Consider the following 26127-nt stretch of genomic DNA (forward strand, 5'->3'; position numbering starts at 1 on the left):
AAACCTGGACATGTTTAGATGAACACAAAGCTGATATCCTGGCAGAAACTGAAGAAAGACTCACACCAAGCTCTTCCTCAACAGCTCTCAGTCTCTCTCTGTTTTTAGTTTTGTTGTCCAGGGCCCAGTTCAGAGTCTGCATCTTTCCTTTTCAAATATTTCTCCATCGCTGTTCATCTCCAACACATCATTTAATTCTACTGTTTTAAATGAACACGGTCTTTATTACGCTACCTACTGCCCCCCACTGGCATGGAAGAGTATTTATTACTTGGCCAGCCACTATGTTGCAGCTCAGAGGCTCAATAATGGCAAATTATTTGCAGCAACTAAATAATGTTTATTTGGGCCGATTAAATGAAATTGGACAATTCCCCACGGCACACCCGACAATCTCTCACGGCACACTGGTGTGCCACGGCACAGTGGAAAATCCCTGCAGTAGAGCTCAGAGTTAAATGGTTCTGGGATATAAACTGTAGCTTACTTTGTCAATGAATTAGCAAAACTTTGTGTCAATGAATAGATCCATAGCACAGACTTCCATCTTCAGACTACTTGCTGCTACCAGTGTAGTTAGGGAGGGATTGCTATAAAGACTAAAACTAAGAAGCTCCACAGAGCTTGTGGTTGGTGATAATTCTGTGGATTCATCATGGCCTTTTTTGTTAGACATAGTTCTGTACCATAATGACCAGTATCACAGCAATGACCCATTAGGCAGGGTCACAGTGGGCTGGAGCTTATCCCAGTGACTATGTACCAGCCTCTCGTCACTCTACTGTATAAAACAGGTGATAAAGTTCTTTTGGTTGCCAGTTTGTGTCATATGATTAATAACATTTAGTGCAAACTGATCAGTTACAACAAATAATCATCACTTTAAAGCAAGTACTATAAAAACTACATTTGTAAACATATGACATAAAACCCAATCTTTATTGTTAATGTGTAAAACAACAGAGCAATTTTCTGAACACCGTATCATCAGTTTGTCATTTTGGCCCAGTTACCTGTCTCCTTTGCGACCCTAAGCCTGTCAAGCCATTTGTCCAGTGGGCCAAGGCATTTGGCCAAGTATGTTTGGCTGCTGATGAAGTCCAGTGGTAGGATGTCATTGTTGGCTCCAACCCTCAGCACTGGATCAACTACAATGTAACCACCACTCACTTTCTCTTTGTCCCTGTCAAAAAGAAAAGAGAACAATTCACGATGGAGGCATATCAGTAAATGCATGAACACGGAAAGGACTGGACATGCAGGTACTGTACATATAAGTAGCTGTAAATGATGGTCAATTCAAAGGTTGATGGGACTATAGTAAATTTTTTTGCGCTGGGATAGACGCTGTGACAAAGGACGACCTCTGCTGACTGTTTTCTGAGAAGCAGCCGAGCAGGAACAACATTTCCTTCCCTGCTCATGGAAGAGGGAGGCAGACATCTGCTTGCGGAATAAGACGACTGGCATTGAGTTGGTGAAAAGGTTTTCAAGAAAGTGCCAGTGCGAGAAGAATGTGGTGTCTGTAAATATATATAAATAGTGTTTTATGTGCCCCATTCTGGGTTTTCTTTTCCAAGTCTCTGTGTGTGCAAACAACCAAACCACACATCTTTTATGGAGGGCATTCTAAAAGATGCACCCTGGCGTCCACAACTTTTATGAACCAGTGGTACAATACAGTACAACCTCACCGGCGCACACTCCATACAAAACCTCCGTTCCATCCATCCATTTTCCTCCGCTTATCCGGGGTCGGGTCGCGGTGGCAGCAGGCCAAGCAGGCTGACCCAGACTTCCCTCTCGCCCGCAACATTTTCCAGCTCATACTGGGGGATCCCGAGGTGTTCCCAGGCCAGCTGGGAGATATAATCCCTCCAGCATGTTCTGGGTCTTCCCCGGGGTCCCCTCCCAGTTGGACGTGCCCAGAAAACCTCCAGTGGGAGGCGTCCAGGAGGCATCCTAATTAGATGCTGACTCCTTTCGACGCGAAGGAGTAGCGGCTCTACTCCAAGTTCCCTCCTGATGTCCAAGCTCCTAAATTAACTAATCTCTAAGGCTGAGCCCGGCCACCCTACGGAAGAAACTCATTTTGGCCGCTTGTACCTGCGACCTTGTCCTTTCGGTCACGACCCAGAGTTCGTGACCATAGGTGAGGGTAGGAATGTAGACCGACCAGTAAATTGAGAGCTTCACCTTCCAGCTCAGCTCTCTCTTCACCAAGACGGTCCGGTGCAGCGCCTGCTTTACTGCTGCAGCCGCACCGATCCGCCTGTCGATCTCCTGAAAATCTCCGTTTCTACTGGTTAATCAAAGCGAGTTTCAGTTCTATTTCATCCTTACTGACCGCCAGAGGCAGTGTTTAACACTGGATATCTTCTGTCTCGCGCATGCGCAGGTCGAATAATTATATCAACAAAGTCACCTGTGACATCGGATGACCCCCGTCGTCTATAAGTTCCGGTGTCATTCCGAGTTCAGTCCTTTTTCATCTTCTCGCTACGCAGGTTGGCTACCATGGTAGCATAAGCTTAAACAAAGATGTGTCTACGATCAAGACATATTGGAGCTTGTCGCTGTAGTCTTGTGACCACCGGTCGGAGTTGCGGATCTCGCCCTCCAAAGGCTGCGACAAGCTGTCCCTCTTAGGAGGGAGTGGCGTTTTGTCGCCGTTCGGACCATTGAGCCCCGGACTGGTGGACGCCCCTATCATCGGTCATCACCAGTCTGATAATGGCCACCGAAGTCGTGAAGACAGCAATCGGTGAGATCGATTAACATTGTTTTCTATAACAGTTGTTCGTTTTCCACGGTTGGCTTCCGCTCTAGCTAATCGAGTGGCATACCGACGAGAGCGTAGAATATACGTTGTCAGCCCGCCCTTCACAGATACGGCTATCACAGTTAGCAGTGTCCTCGCTCAGGCTAACTTGATGTGATGCTAGTTCCACTAGATCGGCATTAGCATTGTGTCCACTGATTTTGTAACATTACGGCTATCACAGTTAGCGAGTGGTTCCGCTCAGGCTAACTTGATGAGATGCTAGTTCTACTAGATCGGCATTAGCATTGTGTACACTGATTTTGTAACATTATGGCTATCACAGTTAGCAGAGTGTTTCCGCTCAGGCAAACTGGGTGAGAGACTAGTTCCACTAGGTCGACATTGACATTGTGTCCATTGGGATTTAATTTGACATCTGACAGATTTCACAGTTAGCAGTGTCCTCGCTCAGGCTAACTTGGTGAGATGCTAGTTATACTAAATCAACACTGATGCTGTGTCCATTGATGCTTTTTTATGCATTACGGCTGTCGCAGTTGGCAGTGTCCTCACTCAGGCTAACTGGTGGGACACTAACTAGACTAAGCTAATACTGGGATTGTGTCCATTGATTTTGTAACATTACGGCTATCACCGTTAGCTGAGTGTCCTCGCTCAGCCTAACTGGTGGGACACCACTAGTTATAGCGACTGTCCTAGTGAAGAGAGTGCCCTCGCTCCCCTCTCACTGTAAGGACTGTTTTTTTGGGCCTGTTTCCACAGTGGCAGAGTGCTCTCGCTCAAGCTAACTGTTGCGACACCAATATCTGCAGCCAATGTCCTAGTGAAGAGTGTCCTCACTCCCCTCTCACTGTAAGGACTGTTTTTTGGTCTGTTTCCACAGTGGCAGAGTGCTCTCGCTCAAGCTAACTGGTGGGTCACCAATATCTGCAGCAAATATCCTAGTGAAGAGTGTCCTCGCTCCCCTCTCACTGTAAGGACTGGTTTTTTTTTTGGCCTGTTTCCACAGTGGCAGAGTGCTCTCGCTCAAGCTAACTGGTGCGACACCAATATCTGCAGCGAATGTCCTAGTGAAGAGTGTCCACACTCCCCTCTCACTGTAAGGACTGTTTTTTGGTCTGTTCCACAGTGGCAGAGTGCTCTCGCTCAAGCTAACTGGTGGGTCACCAATATCTGCAGCGACTGTCCAAGTGAAGAGAGTGTCCGAAGAGATCACTCCCCTCTCACTGCCCCCTGCCTGTTCTCTCAACATTCAGCAGAGCGCTCCCGCTCAGACTGACTTGGAATTCCGCATCAACTAGTGGGACATGGGTTCCCCCAGAATCGCGGCCATGTTAAACTCTCCCGGCTGTAGGACCTGTATAGCTCCTCTTCAGCCTGAGGACGGCCATGACCTCTTGCCTTAGCCTCGAGTATCTGAGGGAGGGCCTCTCGGAGAACCCAGGCAGGACCTGCGGCATCATGCCTTGAGCAGTAAGGTCTGCTAGGCTGGCCGAAATGGAACACCTGATGCTTGAGTTTTACCTCCCCCTGTCAGGACAGCTGAATCCAGCTCAACCTACCCTGATCATTTTGCATGGCGCTGGCACGCCTGCAGTGGAATACACAGCAGCCGGAACTTCCGCCTGCGAGTGCCATCTTCAGGCACCTTCCCGCCCTCACCACCTTTTCTGTTCCTCCCTCCGAGGAATATCTAAGGGAGTTGCATGCATGCTGGAGAGACACCAGGGCTCTCTCCTGCCTTACATCAGATGGCCGAACCTGACGGCCATGCAGGAGCTGGCAAAATTTGGTCTTGCATGTATGCCAGCCATTTAGCCGACTATTGCGTCCCTCATAGTTTTCCCCTGAGGAGAATCTGAGGCCCGATGCCAGGTGCCCTCGATCCCAACATTGGGTCAAGGATGACCTGCTATCCAGGGCTTATGACACAGCAGCACTGTGGACTGTATCGGCAACTCCCTCTCCCACTTGGACGTATGATGTCCACCCTGGTCCAGACTCTCCGCCAGGTTCAAACCTGGTGAGCTGTTCGGGTCAGCTGCTACACAGGCGCTTCAGCGAACTGCTAGCCAGACCAGGCAGCAGTTCTCTTGTCTTCACAGGGACATGCCTGCACCCCGCAGACCTAGGGGTCCCACTTGGTTCCCCAAGGCCGTTTTGTCAGCCTCCAGCTTACCCCAGTAGCCGCCACAGGCCTCAGCGTCCCGCTGAGAGGCCGGCCAGCTACCAATACAACCCTACCTAAGTCCCCGCCGGGCAATCTCCGAACTTGGGGACTAACAGTCACCCCCATAACCTCCGGGCCGGCTGTCGGTTTTTTTTTCTCCCAGCAGCAGATTCCCAAGGGAGAGTGGTTCACGTCTGTCGACGCCTATTCCCATGTTCCCATGGTGCATCACCACAGGCAGCTTCTTCGTTTCGCCTTTTGAGGCCACCACTTTCAGTCCAGGGTGCTTCCATTTGGACTCTCCCTTCTTCCCATGGGTGTTCAGAAGGTGTGTTACTGCTGTCCTTTTCCCCTGCAATCACAGGGCGTGAAAGTACTGCTGTACTTAGACGACTGGCTGACCTGTGCGCCAGCCTGGCTTCAGGCACCTCAGGACACTGCTCGCCTTCTCTCACGTGGCCCGGTGGGGCTTCAAGGTGAACATGGAGAGGAGCTACCTGAGCCCTCTTCAGAGCATAACCTTCATTAGTGTGGCCCTATGAGGGCCTATCTGTTGCCCAAGCCTATGGACAAGATCCCCCACAACCTCTTCCGGGGGCCTTTTCTCCGCCTATTGGGTAAACTGACAGCTGTCGACTGTCGTTCCCTTGGGTTTGCTGATGGCTGAACAGCCTTCACTTGGATGCCAAGTGGCACAGACAGGGCAATAATAGTATCAAAACAGTGCCTACTCACTCTATCCCCATGGCGGGAGAGTGCATATCTGGCAAACGGTGGCCCCATGGGCTCGGTTCCATTCCGCCGGGAGATTGTCACAACAGATACCTGCCTCTCAAGGTGCAGTGTGACAGAACAGGACTGCTTGGGGGCAGTTGTCTGCTCAAAGACCTCAGGGGCAAGTCAATGTTCTAGAGCTAGTGCTCAAACACTTCCTCCCATATTTGAAGGGAAAGCATGTACCTCTGCTGTGTTTTCACATAAACCATCAAGGGGGCACCAGATCTGCAGAAGTTGCTACGGGGATCACCGTGCCCTTCTGACTTGGGCGGCCCCTCGCCTGACCAGCCTTCGGGCAATGTACCCACCAGGAGAACGGAACCAGGGTGTGGTTTTCCTGTTCCGTCACAAGCCTCCACCGGGAGAGTGGCGGCTACATCCAGACGTGATGTCGACCCACTGCCCCCACTGGTTCTCCCTGACGGAGAGGACCAGTCCTCGGGATCAAGATGCCCTGGCTCACACGTGGCCAGAGGATCTTCTTTATGCCTTTCCACCACACCCTCTGATCTTGCCAATGCTTCTCAGAGTTCTTCCCCGACAGGAGGGACCTCCTGTCGCAACTAGAGGGTCGGACTTGGTATCCCAATCCCTGCCGCCTTAAACTATGGGTCTGGCCCGACCAGATGCTGAGTGGCTGCATAGAACCAGTCAGACTGACATGCAATAATGATCAGTAGTACAGTAGCATTATCGTGGCCCTATGACTTCAGCCTACCAACTGTGTCCCAAATGAACCCAGAGGTATACTTTTTGTAATTGGGTGCTTTGTCATTCAATTTCTTCTTCCTGACTTCATATCATTGTCTTGTCATTTTTAACTTAGTGCTTTATAAATAGTCATTTTAAATACGGTCCTGCGGTACCTCAGTCAAAAGTACCCAACTGTGTAGTTTCAATACATAAAATAGAATGGATAGACCAAATGTTTCCCATGGATTCTAATTTAGATTATCACGCACTATCAGAGACAGACATAGGCCTACATTTCCTCATGTGCTCTGTCTATTTTTGTTTTACATAATATGCAAATTAACTGTAACTTCCCAAAAATAATAATGATCTGTTGTTTTTTCTTCAGACATGGGCTAACTGTGGCTCAGTGGTAAGGCAGGGTTGTCCTTCAAAGGATTGGCAGTTCGATCCCCGGCTTTGCTAGTCCATGTCGATGTGTCCTTGGGCAAGACATGGGTATGAATGTTAGTTAGTCCTGATGGGCAGGTGGCACCTTGCATGGTAGCCCCTGTCATTAGTGTATGAATGGGTGTGAATGGGTGCATGATGACATGTAGTGTTAAATCACTTTGAGTGGTCGGAAGACTAGAAAAGAGAGATACAAGCACAGTCCATTTTGAAAGAAATAAGTTCACATTTGAGTTCATTCTTTGGGTCAGCAGTCCATGCATGTTAAATGTGTCGGTATGATGATGTAAGCAGTAAAGGGAAGTGTGGAGAATTTAAGAATTAAAAGCATTATTTAGTAGAATTTATAACACCCTTAGTGGTGAATAGAGGTGTCACAATAATAAAAGGTAAAATATGTTAGTCACAAAATATTTACTAAAGAATGAATTATATGTTTGTAATATGTTTACATGAAGGATGTGATAGGTTACAGTATATTGACACATTGAATGTATTGAAATCATGAAAGCATAATCACTGGAGGATTTAAACACTGAAGAATAGCCATCAGGGAAAGTTAGGGATTATTCAAGGCGAGGCTTTTCGGAGACGGGGGAGGAGAAGCAGACTGCCGTAAGACAACAAGAGAGGACTCCTGGGAAACACCATGCGGCCGCAGGACAGAGGGCAGGTCAGAGGTGATGTCACAAGGAGCCCAGCCACAGAGATGAGCAGCGGATCGATGAAGGAGGGGTCAGAGCGATTGGAAGCCAATCACTGACCCCAGAAGACGGCCTTTGTGTTTTACAACAGATTTCGGACACTTTCCGACCATCAAAGGACATAAAAGGAATGTTTGAGAGAGCGTGCGGTAGGCCACGGGACTTCGTTTTTCAGCCACCCGGCTAGGTCGGACCTGTGAGTGGAGTTGCACGTGGTCTCTGCTCTCGAGATGCATTCTATCGATAGTGTATTTTAGATTGTAATTGTCATCATCAGTTTACAGTTGTTATCGTTTAATTAAATACTGTTTTGAATTTGGACCGGATCGAGTTACTTTTTGATGCGCCTGTGCAGAAAGAAGTAAACACAGCAGCGGCCTTGCGATTCCTCCAGAAGCTTCAGCCTCAACAGAAGTGACAGTTGTGGTGGCCCGTTCTTTGTTCCTTGTCCCGTGTAATGGGCCACGTTACGAGGCTCCGTTTCTGACTCACACGTTTCAACAGTTCAAATCATTGTTCTTGCACGCTAATTCCTTTGCCGTCACTTGATTTATTTATTTTCACTTTCGACAAAATGAACAGCCAAAATCAGTTTATCGTGAGGTTTAACGTGAGGTCAAAGACTGTCCCGATACCCCGTTCTACACAAAGGAAAAACCAACTCGAGACTCAGTCCCACCTCTTCCTCTTATACCAGCTGATCCTCATCTGATTAATCACAAAAGTTCCTAAACAAAAATAATTATACAGAATGCACATTTAACCTTCATTAACAAATTAAGAATGTGTTTAAGTCATACAAATATGTTCGCAAAATTAGAAATTATGATTTGTAATCAAAACTAAATATATGGCTCTAACAACAGTAATGATAGTAGTGCTAAACAGTAGTAATACAATATGAACTACATAATATTCACTATTAAAACTTTTCATTGATCAGTGAATATAACAATGCAGTAGTGGTGACAAAGCAACTTACCCACAGGAAAAGTAGTACTGATAGGATCCAGCCAACATTAAGTCCAGTTTGCAGTATTTATCACGGTCATCCTCCCGCCCGTTCGGGTAGACCCAGTCCAAAGGACGGAACTTCAGGCGCTCAAACTTGAGGCCTTTTGCAGGGTAGTTGGTGTAGACCTTGACAGACTTACCCTGGAGGGTAGGGCCAAGACGGAACTGCAGCTCAAAGCCTGAAGACAGTTGGAGAAATGAGGATGACTAGAATACACTGTTAGCGTTCAAGTGAAGTTGTGTTTAATATTTTAACAATAAAGCTACATTTATACTCAGTGTAGTAAAGGAAGTGCGAGGTGTGCATGCCAGAAAATGAAGTAAACTTGGCTGGTGAGTGGTCGCAGGGCTTGGTTGTGCACCTCACGCAATCACGTGATAAAAACACTATTTACATGTCTAGAGGTTATACAAAGAAGGCTAATTCTTTTTGAGATGCTTTAGAATCAGGAGGTCTTAAACATCTTCATTTTAATAAATATTTTGCAGTCAAATCAAATTGTTGACAGGATATTCAACCTTTGTTTTCTTCATGATAAAGTAGTCCATGAATATGAGATATGAGTTTATAGATGATTATAATCCCTCCTCGTCATTGTAGAGGTTGGTTTATGGCTTTTTGCCGGTTACACCTACAGTCTATGGACATATCTATGAGTTACACTCGTTGTCTTTTTGATTCCTCACAGTTTATTTTGTTTGTACGCCCTCTGACGTTTCAGAGAATATTGCAGCACACAGCCCATAGAGTATAAAGGCCTCCGTTCATGCTCGGAGCTTGTGCGCTGTCTGCGGAGGCTCACGATACAGCGACAAGTGCGAGTATAAACAAAGCTTAAGTATGAAGGCAAATCAATGTCAAAATCTGCTAGCACAAATGAGATCCACGTGCACGCGTGTGTAGAGGTCCAACACGTGCAAATCAAACAGCCACGCATGTATATTCGTTTGCCGAGCGCTTTCGCATCACTCCGCAGAATATCTCTGCTCACGTGAGCAAAATTGCAGCCTGCGAGGAGAAAACCATGCTTTGAGCGCGAGGGGCGTCCTCTAGCGCACGACTACTATCTCTGCTCTTCTGCTCGCAAAACTTTCACCTGCTCGTTCGCGAGTAGTTTTTCTTTTTGACAGTGAGTGGGCGGACCCAGTATCTATTGTCTCTTTAGATTTAATTGGTTACAATCTTCGTCTTTGGATTGGCCGGATATCACTCCGACACAGACACTACGTCTCAGAGGTAAATAATGTACTTTTTACTCCACTACATCTCAGAGGTAAATATCCTACATGTGTGGCTGTTTTGATTTGCAGGCGTGGGACCTTTACACACACACACAAACCCGCGCGCGCGTGGATCTCATTTGTGCTCGCGGATTTTGACATTGATTTGCCTTCAATGACCCACTATTCACTGCTGAGTACGTAAGTACTCTTAAAGCTCCAAATACACAAGTTAATGCTGATATACGTATGTTTTTTTTAAATATCAGTGTACATGAAATATAAATCGATGTACTTTTAAAAGATTTTCTTTACTAATGACTTGTTGTCTGCAGTTTTCCACTAACATTACATTAAAATGCAGAAACCATATTTTCAATTGGGAGGATGGCAACACCTGTTTTTTTTTTGTTAATCCTATTTAACTAAACTACTTGAATTCTAAGCATATTGTGTACTCACCTTCCCATGTCCCATATGTGTCTGTAATCATTCCTAACATCATATATGTTCAACCTGAAATAAAGAACTTTACTCCCAGTGCAACGTCCTGACTAAATAAAAGGTGAAACACGTCAGAGAATGCCATATTCAGATTTCCTTACATGCTGTGTGCATTGAATAGACGAGACTGGAGAATAGTGACAAGACTGCAGGACCACACTTTTAAAGGTTACAGTAAGAAATGGTGTGTGTTGTATTTTTCTGCTGCAGGACACTAGTACAGTTGCATTGTATTTCAGCTAACAATGTAGTGGTGCTATTGTGGTGTAATGTCGCAGCAGTTATTAACATGCGTGGTTATTAAAGTGCAAAGTAGTCCTACCTTGTTCCAGACGGAACAGAACGCGGTCCAGTCTCTCCATGTCACTGTCACTGAGCAGCAGCAGTCCTCTGCTCTTTCAGCTGGCTTTTAAAATGCTTCCCTGTTCGATTTAGACTGCCTTCCTGGAGGGAGAGACAGAACTGACATAGCATGGTAACATGAGACAGCTCTCTCAGGATCAGAGAGAGGGCACACACAATGCACACCAGTGTTGGAGAGGTGTTTACCACAGTGAAAAAACAAGTGTAAAGGAAACATGCAATCAATGCAAACAATTATTTTATGATTTACCAACATTCTGACATCACTGTCTTCTTCAGGGAATTATGGAACTGAAACAGCTCCACAGGTATTCAAGAGGGATAAAACACAGGTGTGCTCAGTCATGGGGAGGGGTGTCCTCAATCAGATTCACACATTGTCGGAGGAGCATTAAACTACCTGTCTCATTGTATTTAAAAGTCACATTAGAGAAACAGTTTGACCAAAAGAAAAAAAAAAAGTTGTACGGCCATCAAAAAAGTTTACATATTACCATCATAAAAGTTATGTGTCTAGAATGCAGCCTTATGAAGAAACACAGCATTAGGGCAGACATAATAGATACTATTTAAGGTCCAATTAGTTTCCTAAAAAGGACACCTGAAGGGCATAATATCTCAAGTACACTTATTAGGAATATGACAGATATATTAGACACAAATTTGGAAAAATATAAAAATACAGAGAAAGAAAAAAGGACAGAGATAGAGAGAAGGCACCTATGTATCAGTGTATAGACGATAAACTAATTGAGTCAAATTCAACGTTTAGGCCATTAGGGGTGAGAGTATTTAGGTAGATCCAAAGTGAGAAAGTCACTTTTTCTATGCACATGTATACCGGAGAGCAGAGATGGCATGACCAGCCTCAATAAAGTGTGCTGCAACGGGGTAACAGTTGTGCATCCTACGAAGCTGCTATGCACCCTCAGGGCACACTTATATTTGCCCACATATTTGCCAAACAGGCATGAAATAATATAAAAAATGACTTTCGTGGTGCAAGAAATAACCCCCTTGATGGGAATTTTCCTACCTGAATGGGGGTGTTTATGTGCTGTGGAGGGATTTCTGGAGGCGGCTGGTCTGAATTAGAGCGTCTGTAAGGATCCTATCATGTAAGCAAACTACTCAAATAGGGTTGTTGAAACATTACAAAGATGAGGGGCAGTTTTTAAAATATGCCACTAAACAGGCTTAATCTCAACGAGAATATTTAGTGATAAATAAAGGAACTTCTTTCCTACCGACGCCCTTAAATAGGTCAGCTCTGGACATCTTATTTATTCTTTCAACAGAATCCTCCAGTTGTTCTTTGTAGCCACATTCTTTAAATGTGCCTTTCATTACACGAGACAGCTGTGCACACTCTATGGAGGACCTTGTCTGTCAAACTATTGATAAATCATCAAAAGTAACCTAAATATATGTGCTTTCTTGTGAACAAAGATGTATTAACTTTGTCACAGCAGTTCAATCCCACAGCTGGGCAGCATATAAAGTATTTGTTAAATATTTATACAAAGCGTCACTTCAACCTTATGCTGAACTTTGTCACAGAATGTATAAGAGTGAGGCCTTTTGGTCTGGCCTTCTGTTTTAATTCTAAAACGCTGGACAGTAAAATGTTCGTAAGTTAAAGTATTTTGTTCTGGATATGTGGTGTAAACTCCATTACTAGTATTCATTTGGATGTTGCAAATTGACATGGAGACCTATTTCATGATGATCGTTATGGAGCGGAGACATCAGCCTCTGTCTTTAAATCTCCGCAAAGTCTCCAACGTCAACTTGACGGGCATTTACAGTGTAAGTAGCCTATGTATCCAAATGGGTAGGCCATGTAAATATATATGTGTATGGGTAGGTAGCCCACATGTATGTGCATGTGTGGATGTGTATATGAAAGCATATATGCTGTATGCATATGTTTCGGTACATAAGTAGGCCTGTAGGGTATATGTACATGAGCTTGGCTTCACTGTTGCTCACATTGTGTAGGCCTACTTGAAGTATATATCCTACTTCATGGAAATGAATAACATTGCAAGACCACTTTGTATCTAATTCAGTCTGAACGCCTAGGACCTCTTTTCGTCCTATTTTCAACCATCTAAAAAGCAGTTACAACATCAACGTGACTGAGAACACCAATTTGTTTGCAAAAGTTGATCATTTGTTTAGTTGTAGGTTGAAAGAGAGATCAGATTGACTGCTTTATTACTGTAAATAATCTGCTTACAGACAGGAACTCAGAAACGTAAACTTAAGAAGAACTGCATCATCCATTAGAGGCAGATATGATCTCTTATGAAGAAAAGCAGAGAGGAAGAAATAGCACGAGACTCCCAGAATGGGGGGAAATCACCTAACAAAGCAGGAGCAGGAGTGCTGAGAGAGAGAAGTGGCACAGGCGACAGCATTTCTGTGGTGCCAAGGGATAAGGGGGTAGTTGAACGAGAGCTTTGCCTTGCAATATTGTGGCCTTCTGTACCACTATGGCTGCAAGTTGATCTGGAGCCACATACAGCCAGAGTGAGGGATAAAAAGGTAGACCTTGTAAATGAAATCTATTGCCACAAAGAAAAAAGGTACAGGGAGCATCTTCTAATTCACAGACTGGTCAAAGTATTCAGCAGCTGATACAACAGGAGCTGCTGGGGTAGTCCAGGGGCTGAATGTCAGTCTTTACAAAAGAACATCCAACTATCTGACTGTGTGTATACAGTAGAGTTGTAAGCTTGGCAGTCCAGTGGATTGAACAAATTCAACCTTGTAAAGTATTGATATGCAGTGGCTCGTTGTCTGCAATCCAGAGTTTTGGCTCTGGTACATCCCAGAGTCAACCTGACTTGGTCCATGAAATCCTGCTTGTACTCAATTGTGTAGCAAGGAGGGACAGTGAGGTTACTTTCTTATGGGTCCCAGCCAATGTGCGAAATCCCCGATGGAAATTGGGGGGATCCCTGAGACATAGAGGTATACATAAAACCATTAAAATCAAAAGGAAGAAGTATTGTTTGGAAAAAAATAAACCAGGAGTGGTGGGGCAGGAAGACGAAAGGGAGACCCCAGTAAACGGAGGGAGGGGAGGGAGCAGGTAAAGTTGACCAGAATCCGAGCAGCACACTATCCATCTTGGGCAAACATCCAACAGGCTTATGCAAGCAGTGCCAGCAGCCAGAGACAGTGCAGCGTGTACATGTCCTGTAGGAGGTATGGAGCAGAAAGAGAAGTGATGTTCATGAAAAAGAGGAATGTGGGATTAACAGAAATATCAGTGAGGAACGTTTTGGAGTATGGAAGTCAAGGAAAAGGAATAATATCTGTTTGACTTCTTGAGAGACACAGTTTGAATAAAAAGGATCTAGTAGGCAGATGGCACAGTAATGGTCTACATCCAGAGGGGGGCAGCAATGCAACATATCGGGCTGCCTTAAAACCCAACGAAGAAGAAGACTCCCAGAATTCCATTGTGAACTGTAGCAACCTCGACATAGCTCAACCTAATTGTCCCTTGGTCGTTGTGTCAGGCGACATGGCGGCTTTCAGTAAATATGTGACAGCAAAGAACTCCTCCATAGCAGGCGGTATTCTGCTGGTTTTATACCTGCTGAAACGGAGAAGACAGACGGTCAAACGGGACGGGTAAGTGTTGCCTTGAAACTTAGAACACGCTGCTTTCAGGTGAGTTAGTGACGGCTCTCTGGATGCTAAGTAGCAGCTGCTAGCTCCCGTTCTGACAGCAGGTGACTGCGACCTGCCGCTGGGACAAGCTACACTTCATTCAGCTTCTTCTTCTCCGCAGCTAACCGGCTCCCTCCCTCACTCATCTGACCAGTGCCCCGTAACATAACGTTATAATAGGAATGTGTACGCGGTGTAAAACAATCGCTAACGCATTAACGTTACTGTATGAATACCATGAATGGCAGATTAGTGTAACTTTGTTTGAGTTGGGTCTTTGTGTTCCTATCTCTGATCACTCTAAAGGGATTCTCGTTTGGAGAGAATAGAAAAGCCAAACTCCATTGTAGGACGAGGTGAAAGAGAAGCTGAACATGACCCTGGGCCTGTTATCTAAATACTGTTTGTAACTATTTGTATCAGCTTTTGTTCGTATTATTGGGGTTTTGGAATAGTGGGCTGTCTGTATATTTGTCTGAAATAGGCCATTATAGTAAATATTTGCTCATTTGTGTGGAGAGTTATGCAACTGTACTTCAATCTGTCTGTGCGAATCAGCTTTGTAAAAGTATAAAAGAAAGTCTAAATGTGTATTGAAAGTTGTAAATGTGTAGATACATTGTAAATGTTTACATGAACCTGTAAACGTGTGCATAGATATTAATGAAAAATAAGTATTTTGCTGGAAATGCATATAGGTCATCAGTTGTGTGACTGGAGATTTGTCTGTACCGCTCTCTAACGTGTAACCTGTGTGATGTCATTGTTCTTTCCTTGCAGCAGAAAAGGAGGTTCAGATATAGTGCTGAACACTGAGGTATGTAAATGTTTCATGTGTGTCTGAAGCAGATAAAGTTTCCATAAAATGTGTCCTAAATTGTTAGCTGTAGCTGTATCACAGCCCACCTTTGTTCTGTCTCTTCATTCAGAAAGATGGCAGAAAAGACCGTGCAGCAGTGGACAAGGATTTCTTCCTCCGAATCTTCCAGATTCTGGGGATCATGGTACCTCAAGTTTTATGCAAGGAGGTATGACATTGAGCTCTCTTCTTCATACAGGCTCCGGTCACTAGGACCTGACCTGTGCACTGCTATAGGCCGGGGGCTTCACACCCACTGCTACCCACTGCAAAGGGTCATACGGGATCATTGATAATAAGGAGGGATTATTTTCAGTCTAAACATTGTTTTATTGCAAAAAATAAGTACGTTCATGTATGCAGGGGGACCTTATGACTTGTAGTTACGAGGGGTGGGTGAAGAAATTGATACAGCATAGTATCGCCATATTTTGCCTGAAGAACTGAAGAAGCTTTGATCTCTATGATTTCCTGTTTCAGCCTATACTCAGTAAAAAATATCCAACCTGAATATTGGCACTGATGCTTTCTAGTCAAAAACAAATCAGCAAGAGAAGAGCAGCTGTTGTTATACAGTATGGCACCGTATGGAGGTTCCATTGTATTTAAATTGTGGTTCGTAAAAGCTCCATTCAGTCAAAATGAGTATTGGACGAAAGTAAATTATAACGTTATCATGATGAGTTCAGATGTTATCTTGTAAAATGTAGTTTTGGTGAGAAACTGGAATAAAGTAGCAACATAAATAGGAAGTGAAACCGCTCATAATTCATCTCTGATATCTAACACTAGCTCTAAGCAGCTTACAATACATCATTAAAATGACTAATGTCAAGATATTTTTATCTTATTTCCTAATCATTTGAATTGTGTGTTTTTATGCAAATCACCGCAATAGACGACTTAAACAAAGTAGAAATAAATGAGTTGATGGTGATAATAAATATTATATCGGCCTATTAGAAATTCACTGAGTGTAAACTTAATCTTATTGGATAAAACGGATGTTGACAAATCAAATATTCAGCATAACGCAAACTTTTTAAAACAATAATATCATATTGTGACTTAAGTATCGTGATAATATCGTATCCTGGGGCTTCTTAATAATGACCTTATTTAATGTTTGTTGAAGATGTGTACCCCTTGCAATAAAGCTATTAGTGTCTAATCTAAATGTAATGTAAAGGGATTCCAGTATGTTGGAAGCAGATTTAGATTATTATCAGGTTAATATCCTGAATCCAAATGATTTTGGCCGGGATAATTCATGTGGTCTCATGTCTACTTCAAAGCCGACAGAGCTTGACTCACTAGCGTAGCGTAGCGCAGTGCAATGCACGTCTACTGACTCCTCTTCTTTTTTTCTTTGTTCCCAATTGACTGGTGATATAAGTTATTGTTATTACATTTTAAATAAATGTTTGAAACTTGATACCATGTTGCTTATCTTTTTAAAGAAGAATTAGAAAATGTAAATGACAGTCGTCAGTAGAGCTGAAGCCATTCTTCAACTTTCAATGTTACGGTCACAGTAAGATCCAGGTCATTTACATTTCAAACTTACCATATGGTTGAATTTTAAAAATGCATTTGATCTGCAATATCAATAACTTATTTAACCATTTGATTGGGAATAAAACAAAGAAGAATATCCACTAGATGGCAGGAGGGACTGGAGGAAAAAGACTAACAAATCTTTCTTTTGAAAAGTTTAAATCGAAAGCTTGTTTTGATAGATTTTCCATTTCGGCTCAAAATCATGTCACCCCAAGTTGTGAGTAGGGTTGGGTACCGAAACCCGGTGCCAATATGGCACCGGTACCTATACGACCGGTACCTACCGGACCGAAACGCAACGCAGATTTTGGTGCTTCCTCTCGGTGCCTGAGCCGATTGAAATACTTTTTTTAACACTACTCTGATGACTCCGTCCTGGCAGCAGGTAACAATAGCTACCGTTTGTATAGCTACAGCAGCTAGCTAGCCATCAACCTTTTAACAGAGAAAATGCCGAAAGGTAAACGGTCAAAAGTGTGGCTGTTTTTATTTTGAAAGTCCGTTGCTCACTGGCAGCGGTGGAGGAATGGAGACTACTGGACATCGCTGCGGTAAAGTTAGCAGACACTTACATGTTAGTGACCTATAAGCTGAAATTCACGGTAAACGCATTCAAACGGTACAGATCGGGAGCGAGCATAGGACTTTGAAAGTTAGCGGAAAGATTTAACGTGAGACAACATCCGGTTTCTTCAGAGAAACATCCGGTTTTCAGAATAAGATGCCAACAAAGTATGAATTAAATTGACATTAAGTATAAAACATGCTACCTGCATCTCGTGAGTTAAAGGGAAAATACACCTACATTGTGCGTAAGTGTGTCTTTATTCTTTGATCGCTGGGTAACCATCATCACCTCTGAGTTACAGCATTATATTGATGAACAGTAGAGCTGCATTCACATGCTCTGACTCATGAAAACACAACACAAGCATTTTGGTGCTGAAACATTTTATTCATGTTGCACAGCAGTGGAACGTTTCACATATAGAGCACTATACGAGCACATATAGTGAAGAGATATAACTGCTACTGTGTAAAGGGAATACTGCTGTTAAAAAGAACCTTATTTGTTTAAAGTGTTTGCAAACCAAATGTTATTGCACTTTTGTTCATATAGCAGTACTTTTAGAATAAAAGTGCACAATACACTACCTTTGAATTAATTATTGAACTTTGCCATAACAATGAGATTAATCGCAAAAAATCCATGCGATTAATCGCAATTAAAAATTGTAATCGTTGCTCAGCACTAATATGTATAGTATACTTTAAACAGTTAAATATATTGTTAAATTTGAAGAAAAAAAATTTGACTTGGCAATAAAAAAAGTATCGGTTCAGGCACCGTTTAGGCACCGGTATCGTTTTAAAAGTATCGTTTTAGCACCGGTATCGGAAAAAACCCAAACGATACCCATCCCTAGTTGTGAGGGCATTAAACCAATGATCTGTTCAACTTTAAGAATCAAGACAATGGCCTATCCTTCAATGCTGAAAACATCTTTTTGGAATTGAAAATCTAAATTGCGACCTTATTATTAGGGCTGCAGCTAACGATTATTTTAATAATCGAGTAATCTGTTGATTATTTGTTCGATTAATCGATGAATCGGATAAAAAAACTAAAAAGCATTAATTTCAAAAACAGAACTGCAAAAAATCTTCAGAAAGTGCACAAACAGGTTGCTTGAACATCACTGAGCTGTTAAAGTAATAATACAAAATAAAAAAATGGACTAATATCACGAGTGGGGTTCAGCGGGTTACCCACGACCTCTCGGCGAAGGGTAGACACTTGCTGATCCGCGTAACTAGTTAGCATGCCGGAGTCTCGTTCGTTATCGGAATTAACCAGAAAAATCGCTCCACCAACTAAGAACGGCCATGCACCACCACCCACAGAATCCAGAAAGAGCATCAATCTGTCAATCCTTTCCGTGTCCGGGTCGGGTGAGGTTTCCCCCGGCCGTCCCTCTTAATCATGGCTCCAGTTCAGAGAAAACCCACAAAATAGAACCGGAGTCCTGTTCCATTATTCCTAGCTGTGGTATTCAGGCGACTGGGCCTGCTGTGAACACTCAAACATCTCCGCGACTTATTGAGTGGCGTAATAATCGCGCGACACAACGAATCGATAATGAAATTCTTTGCCAACTCTTTTAATAATCGATTTTTATTGATTTTATCGATTCGTTGTTGCAGCCCTACTTATTATTGAAATTTGATTTGATTTCTTTTTCTCCTTGAAGTTAATAATTCAGCGTTGAACCGTTTACTGACGGTATGTATTTTGACTGAGGAGCCTGAGAAGAGCTAAACCCATCTGCTGCTGTCTGGAAAGAGATGCAGTATAATCAGCTGTCCAACCTGCAGACTTCAGATCAGCTTCTTTCCTCCGACTGTGAGACTCCTTAACTCGTCCTCCACTCTCCATATATCGTTTGGTTTTCCTATGGAGCGTAATGGGACAACAATTTGAAATTTGTTGTGCAATGAACAACAAAAAAACTTCTAACCTTAAAGCCGGCCCACCTAACTTGAGCCTGAATCAGAGTAGTTGCTAACGCCCGTCACTGTAATCAGCTGAGAGCTGGCCAGACACTGGACTTTGGCTTGTGTCTTAGAGTTAATAAATACACTCTACACACACTTCACAGCTATAATGTTACTGTTGGCTTCATACTCGCTCTCACACACGCTCTTACTCTTGACCGGACATTCGCTACAGTATAGTGGTATATCAGGCAGACACACAGCTGCCAACCTACTTAACTAGTTTAACTTAGCTAAACTAACTAATATGGTGGAGACTTATTAGCAAAGTGGCTGCATGTGTCCACAAATATGCAATTCCGTATGTATCATTGTGGCTGCTGACTGTCCTGTGCGGGTGAACTGGGGGTTTGTGCGTACAGTGCAGCTGGCAGTAAAGGATGGACCTGCTTGCGCATGGAGCTCTCGTTGCAGTTGGAGGGCTTGTTGGGCAGTCCTGCATGCAAGGCACTAGTCTTGTCAGATAAAGGGTCAGCTATCTGTCAGGAAAAAAACGTCTAAATTAATATGTTGGAATAATTTAGCAAAGATGGAAAGTCCTTTCTAAATCTTGATCATGCATCATTTTATTTTTTGAATGGTCAGATGAACCCAAAATGCTGTAATAATACTGAATAATGTTCTAATGCCATCTGTCTGGCTTCTGATTGACCAGTAGAGGCCTGTAGGTTCACATTGAAAGACTACTTTAGATTATAAAACATTTAAACATTCAATTTGATGTTGGGGGGGAACAATTAATCAAGTAAGCATTAAAAGTTGCAGGTTATAACTCAAATTCTCTTGGAGACAAAGCTATTCAGTTCATTTCTAATAGGCCCATAGCCATCTAACAAAGAATATTTATTATCAACTAATTTACTTTCACTTTGAATTCAAATGATTATGAAATAACAGATTCTATTTGTATTGCTAAAAATAAGCTGCTTCGAGCTGGTGTTGGGAAGTTAAACAGCTCATAATTCATCTCTAATATCGATTTATGTTGCTGTCAAAACATCTCCTGCAACAACCTTCTCATGAAAACTACATTTTACAAGATATATTTGAACACATCATAATGTTATAATTTACTTTCGTCCAATACTCATTTTTACTGAATGGAGCTTGAACGCACCACAATGGAACTCAATGGAACCTCCATATGGCTTTTTTCTGTACTTTATAACCGCTGTTGCTGTCAACATTATGAACCATACCAGCTCTTCACATGACAATGTCAGCAGGTATTTGTTGTTCACATTGTTTCATTATCAGACCAGCAACTAGAAAGACTCAATGGCGATCTTCAGATCGCATTTTACTTCTAAATCTAGGCCGATGACGATTGGAAGTAGAACATTTTTTTTCGCTATGATGAATAAACTGTAATTGATCTGTGTTTCACATGACTCCCTGGTCATTTCTATATCCAAAATGCTCTACCATTGCGGAGTTGAGGCTCTTTTTGGCGGATACAAGGCTGGAGTGTTGGTTCCCTCTGAATGTGTTCAGCAGTGCTTCTGGTGATTGACACGACTCTCTCCAACACACAAAACAAACCGGTGTACGTGTTGTGTGAGAGGAGATTTCACCGCACACACATACGACGTGTCTTAATGCAGAAAACAGGAAATCACAGATATCGAAGCTTCTTCACTTCTTATGGCCATGAAACCATGACTTGTATAACTGCAGTTACTGCCAAATCGCTTGATCCCTACATCCCTAATAGCAATTTTAATAGTTTATATAATAAAAGATTGATACTTGGCGCTCATGCATTCACACAATATTGCCACGCAAAATAATGTGATACTATGGTGAATCGATTCCCCCCTCCCCTACAGAATTATATTGGAGGTAAAAAATGTTAAAAAAAAGTTTGCGGTTGACATTTTTATTTACTTATTAAAACCAGAGTGTTCAATTTTTTATTTATTGTCATGCCTAAATGTTTTTAGTTCTGTCTCGGGTTATAATATTAATATTTTGAAGACACGAATATTAAGTTTCACTTACAGCCCTAGCCAGATCATAAACTCTAATATCCAATTAAATAAAAAAAAGCTTTTTAGGAGTAAAAATCCCAAACCAAATTGTATGCCTTCAATTTTAACCTACTAAGTCAGAAAATTAAGGAGGACATAAAGAGACGAAATAGAATTTTAAGCTTTGATTCACAAATTGAGTCAGTAAAAAATGATGTCTTGCCTAGGGCAATATATTTGTTTCAACTCTTCAGTTGAAATAACAAACGATTGGGATACATTATCAGAGTACATTTGGAAAGGGAAAAATAGAATGATGAAATTTCAAACTCTTCGATTGGCGAGGACCAAGGTTATTAGTTGCACTCTACTGCCTAAAGAACTGTTAAATATCAGCCAACTGAAGACCTCGTTTTGTTGTTGTTCCGATTATCAAGCAAGACAGAATCAAGAATATGTCCAGGGCCGATTCAGCCACGGTGATAAATAACGGATTAAAGACTTGATGGAAACGGGTAACGCATTCATTAACCTATCACTGAAAACATGGTTAAATATTCTCACTAAAAGGGACTTGTTTAAAGAGATGAATATTCCCAAATGGTGCTCCCTTGACTTCACCCCAAACAAATTGGTGGTGAGATATAAGCTACGGGCTAGTCCTCATACTTCACCTTTTGAAATTGGGGGACGTCGGTTAAATAATAGTGACCTTTTATTTCTTTCTTCAGGTGTGCCGTCACATAAACGGTTCTATGTTGGAGAGTGGAACTGTGTGTGAAAACCACCTATTGAGAGTTTATATTAGGAGGTGGAAAAACTCTAAAGGGGACTACCATCTACATAAAAGCCAGTATTTATGTTTGGGCTTGTCCAGGTAGATTATGTAGATTTTAGCGTAAGATTTAGACAGAATTAGTGCTTACTTTTTGGACAAAAAATACTTTTAATTGGGGTTCATTTATTTTTTAAATACTGAATGAGTGTATTTGCAAGAAAAGCAATTGGAAAGAAATGGCTTCAACCAGACACCCTATCTATAAGAATGCTATGATATCATTCATGAAATCTTTATAATGGAAAGAATCCTCTTCTCCATGGAGCTTCAGGAAAATAGATTTGAATACATTTGGAAGAAGTGAAGCATGAATATCTCCTTGAAATGCCTTAGTCAGCATTAGTCATTCTGACTGGTTGTACAGACAGCAGAGTCCTTTGGCACAGATACATCAGCTCCATAACCCGAGGTCACAGCCTCCTCTGGTTCCATTGTGTCTTATCCAAACACCTCAGTAGATATGAAGGGCAGGACGATAAAGGACCTAATGATCTGCAGTGTTTTACAGCCTCTCCTAACTCTTCACTACAGACTGGCTACCTTATCCTTATTGCTGCCATGTTGGTGACCAGGACCTACTGTGACGTATGGATGATCCAGAACGGCACCATGATCGAAAGGTCAGAATGGCTTTGTGCTTCCATTATTGTTTCAAGCTTAACATCCAGATTTGACAATTCATGACCATAAACATATATTAGAGGTTTAAGTCACCATGTAGCAGCCATGACAACCATATCAGTCCTTAATGTTAAATATATCCACATCTGACTGACCTATATACATAGAACTATATACATACCTATACCTATACATAGAACTATATACATACCTATACATAGAACTATATACATACCTATACCTATACATAGAACTATATACATACATATACCCATACATGGAACTATATACATACATAGAACTATGCATGCATCTGTGAGATTCTTTGCAGGAAGTGATGACTTTGTTTTGATTCTCCACAGCGGTATTATAAGCAGAGACATCAGTCTGTTCAAGAAGCACTTTTATTCCTACATATCAGTCATACCAGGGGTAACTGTCCAACAGGGTTTCATAGACGTGAACAGCAAGCCTTCTAACACCAACACTGCCGTTTAACAGCCTGCTCAGTAATAGTGCTTTGTCATCACTTACTGTCTGAGGTTCACATACATAACACTGACCACTGCGTTTCATCAGCTGGTAAAATGAGTAGTGTTTAGAGCTTACATTAACTTAAAAACATTTGCACATGGAATTCCATTCAATTTATGGGTTTATATTTTTTCTGAAATTTATATTTCTGTAATTAGAAATTAATTTGTAATTTTAATTATTACTGCTGATATTAGTGAGAACCCTATTTCAGGAATGATGTTGTTCCTGTGTCTAATTAGATAATGAAACACTGAAGAACAATGTAAAATACCAGTTCATATCTAACTTCTATAGATTAGTAAAGGTAGAAAGCATCCATTACAAATGCCTTCCTTGTTGTATTAAAAATGTTACATAGCACGCTAACTTCTATCAGCTGGAAAAGCACAAACTTGAATCTATATTGCTGACATATACATATGAATAAACAACATAGGTATATTATATAATAATGTCACACTGTATCAGTAGTTTTTAGGCTGCACATGAAAGGATTGTGAATGGCTCCACAGTATTTGTCCAGAAAGTCAGTGTGCAACATAAATAAATCACATGGGCACGCATCATTTGAATGGTATTCCTGAGTTTATCTGTCAGGACTCCACTGTTACTCTGTTTTTTGGCTGTTAAGCAAGCTGCATTGGTTCCAAAGGAAACGGAACTTTATCAATAATATATTATTATTATTAAATGTGTTATTCTGTTTGTCCCACTGACTCTTTAGAAATGTTTGCTCATCTCTGTGCATGTTGTGGTTTTCAGTGCAATTATCGGTCGCTCGCCAAAAGATTTCAAGGCCTACTTGTTCAGCTTTATCAAATTCATGCCACTTGTAAGTGTTTTTTTTGTTAACTTTTAAAAACAAATTGTCACACTTTGTATGCTGTCACAAGTGTGATCGTATTGCTCTCTATTCTTTGTATGATTCTGTAGTGCAGTGCCAGTTCGTACTCCTGCACATAGCTTGGGGCAGTTAAATCATCTGAAGAGTGTACAGAGGAGACCTGATATGAAAAACTCTGACATTTCTGTTTTCTACTGTGTAATTACTAATTCTGTGGTGATGGTTAATTATTTTCATTTAATCATTTAATGCACTTAAAATACAATTTAGCATGGTTATTATTTTGATCTAACACGAGCAGTCCATTACTGTATTGCAAATGTACTTTTGTACCCCTCAATGTTAATTCATAAGGCTGGCGATATTCTATAATTGTTTTTAATGGTCAAAAGAAGTGTGTTCGTGGTAATGCTGAACATGTCAGCCAGTTCAACAGTGTAGCTCATTGATGTGTGTTTAATGGAGCTCTATGGCTGAGAGGAAGATGCACACTTATGTGATGTCGGGGGAGTCTCCAAGAACCACACAAATGCAGTGAAGTTCACACATGACCAGCAGTTTGTAAATCAGGTTCAACAATTTCTATAGAAATGTATCAGCATCCAAATATGTTTTTGATGGAAATTTCTATTCTTTTGAAATATACATTTGTAGATTTCTATTGCTTTTATGTAAAACAAGGAATATGTGTGTGCATCAGGAGTAAATTCATCAATATTTTTATAGAGAATCATTTATATATAAATCACAAAATATATTTGTGAATCCTTCTGTGTGCATTCATCTGACCGCATATATTCACCGTTGGTTTGTTGACCATTAGAAAAACATAGATTATCTCCAGCCTAATTCTTTAAATTGAGTTTGCATTACTCTTGTAAAATCCGACTAAATATTTAGCTTCTGCATGTTTTCTTCATTCCCTGTCCTATGCTCAGCATGAGTACTATAAGGATTGTAAACCCTGTCACTTGTACAGCAGTACTGAAGCAAAGAGCTGTTAGTGAGAGATGGCTGTTTAAGTGTGACTCGGTCATTTCAGATAGCCTTGGTGAACAACTTCCTGAAGTTGGGTCTGTACGAGCTGAAGCTGAGGTTCCGTGAGAGGCTCACTAAGAACTTGTATGACCAGTACCTGCAGTAAGTACCACAGCAATACTACAGCTGCTTTCCCACCATATGCCATCTTCTGATAATCATTTAATCTTTTCTGTCATTTATCCAATGAAGCAATAGTAGGTGTACCTTGCACGGCAGCTGGATTCTCACACAAATCCATTTAGTTAAAACAAATTTGTAAATCAACATAATAATGCGTTTGTGTGAAACACAGTGAACACACTGTGTTTCACACAAACACATTACTATGTTTGAAGCGGACCAATCAGCATCCTCTTAGGAGCCACGGGCAGTTACAGGCGTGCTTTATGTGTGTGTGTGACACAGAGGCAACTGTTAAGTGCTGTAGTAGCATCACTTATATCCAACCTGGAAAGTATTTCTTTATTAAATAAGTGCAAACCCCCATGGAAGGCTTGTCGATGGAACAGATGTTTGGCTTGGAGTTTGATTGACAGATGGTTCATCCCATGGCTGTTCAGATGGTCCTGTGTAACAAACCATCAGGCACATTAATAGTAGGTCTCCCCACATGACTGGTGTAAGTACTTCATGGGGACACCAGGGATGTATACGTTTGATTTATTCACACTTGTGAAGTCATCAGGGCCCGTTTCAAAAAGCATAATCAAACTCTGAGTTGACTAACTCTGAGATGGGAAATTGAGTTTTCGGTTCCAGAACAGCTCATCAGAATTTGTTCGGTTAACTCTGAGTTAAGCTTTTGCATGGTGAATGAAAAAAGCCATCTTCAATGGAGCTGCGATACAATGATTCACCATGGCAACATGTAAATAACAGACAGCCTCCATTTTAATCTGGTGGAATTAGAGATGATATGCCGGTAAATGAAAA

The 26127-nt window shown here is 41.9% G+C and overlaps 2 protein-coding genes across 6 annotated transcripts in view; one reads left to right on the forward strand and one right to left on the reverse strand.

Moving 5' to 3' along the window:
- Positions 1-10741, reverse strand: part of LOC306712494 (glycogen debranching enzyme-like) — a 66780-nt gene extending 56039 nt beyond the window's left edge. For both annotated transcript variants that reach the window (XM_079181798.1, XM_079181797.1), the window contains exons 1-3: positions 10641-10741; positions 8562-8772; positions 1014-1183 (exon numbers count right to left, since the gene is read on the reverse strand). In XM_079181798.1, the coding sequence (XP_079037924.1) occupies positions 1014-1183; positions 8562-8772; positions 10641-10680 (421 nt within the window). In that variant the 5' untranslated portion in view covers positions 10681-10741. The remainder of the gene's footprint in view (positions 1-1013; positions 1184-8561; positions 8773-10640) is intronic.
- A 3454-nt stretch (positions 10742-14195) lies between these two features.
- Positions 14196-26127, forward strand: part of abcd3a (ATP-binding cassette, sub-family D (ALD), member 3a) — a 31104-nt gene continuing 19172 nt past the window's right edge. The window contains exons 1-6 of one of the 4 annotated variants that reach the window (XM_079181501.1): positions 14196-14329; positions 15149-15185; positions 15298-15396; positions 22683-22771; positions 23135-23204; positions 25196-25293. In XM_079181501.1, the coding sequence (XP_079037627.1) occupies positions 14220-14329; positions 15149-15185; positions 15298-15396; positions 22683-22771; positions 23135-23204; positions 25196-25293 (503 nt within the window). In that variant the 5' untranslated portion in view covers positions 14196-14219. Of the gene's footprint in view, positions 14330-15148; positions 15186-15297; positions 15397-22682; positions 22772-23134; positions 23205-24071; positions 24142-25195; positions 25294-26127 lie in introns of those variants that run through there. The other 3 variants (XM_079181500.1, XM_079181502.1, XM_079181503.1) reach the window with 3 other exon arrangements.

This window comes from Pholis gunnellus (genome assembly GCF_910591455.1).
Source record: "Pholis gunnellus genome assembly, chromosome: 20".
Lineage (NCBI taxonomy): Eukaryota > Metazoa > Chordata > Actinopteri > Perciformes > Pholidae > Pholis > Pholis gunnellus.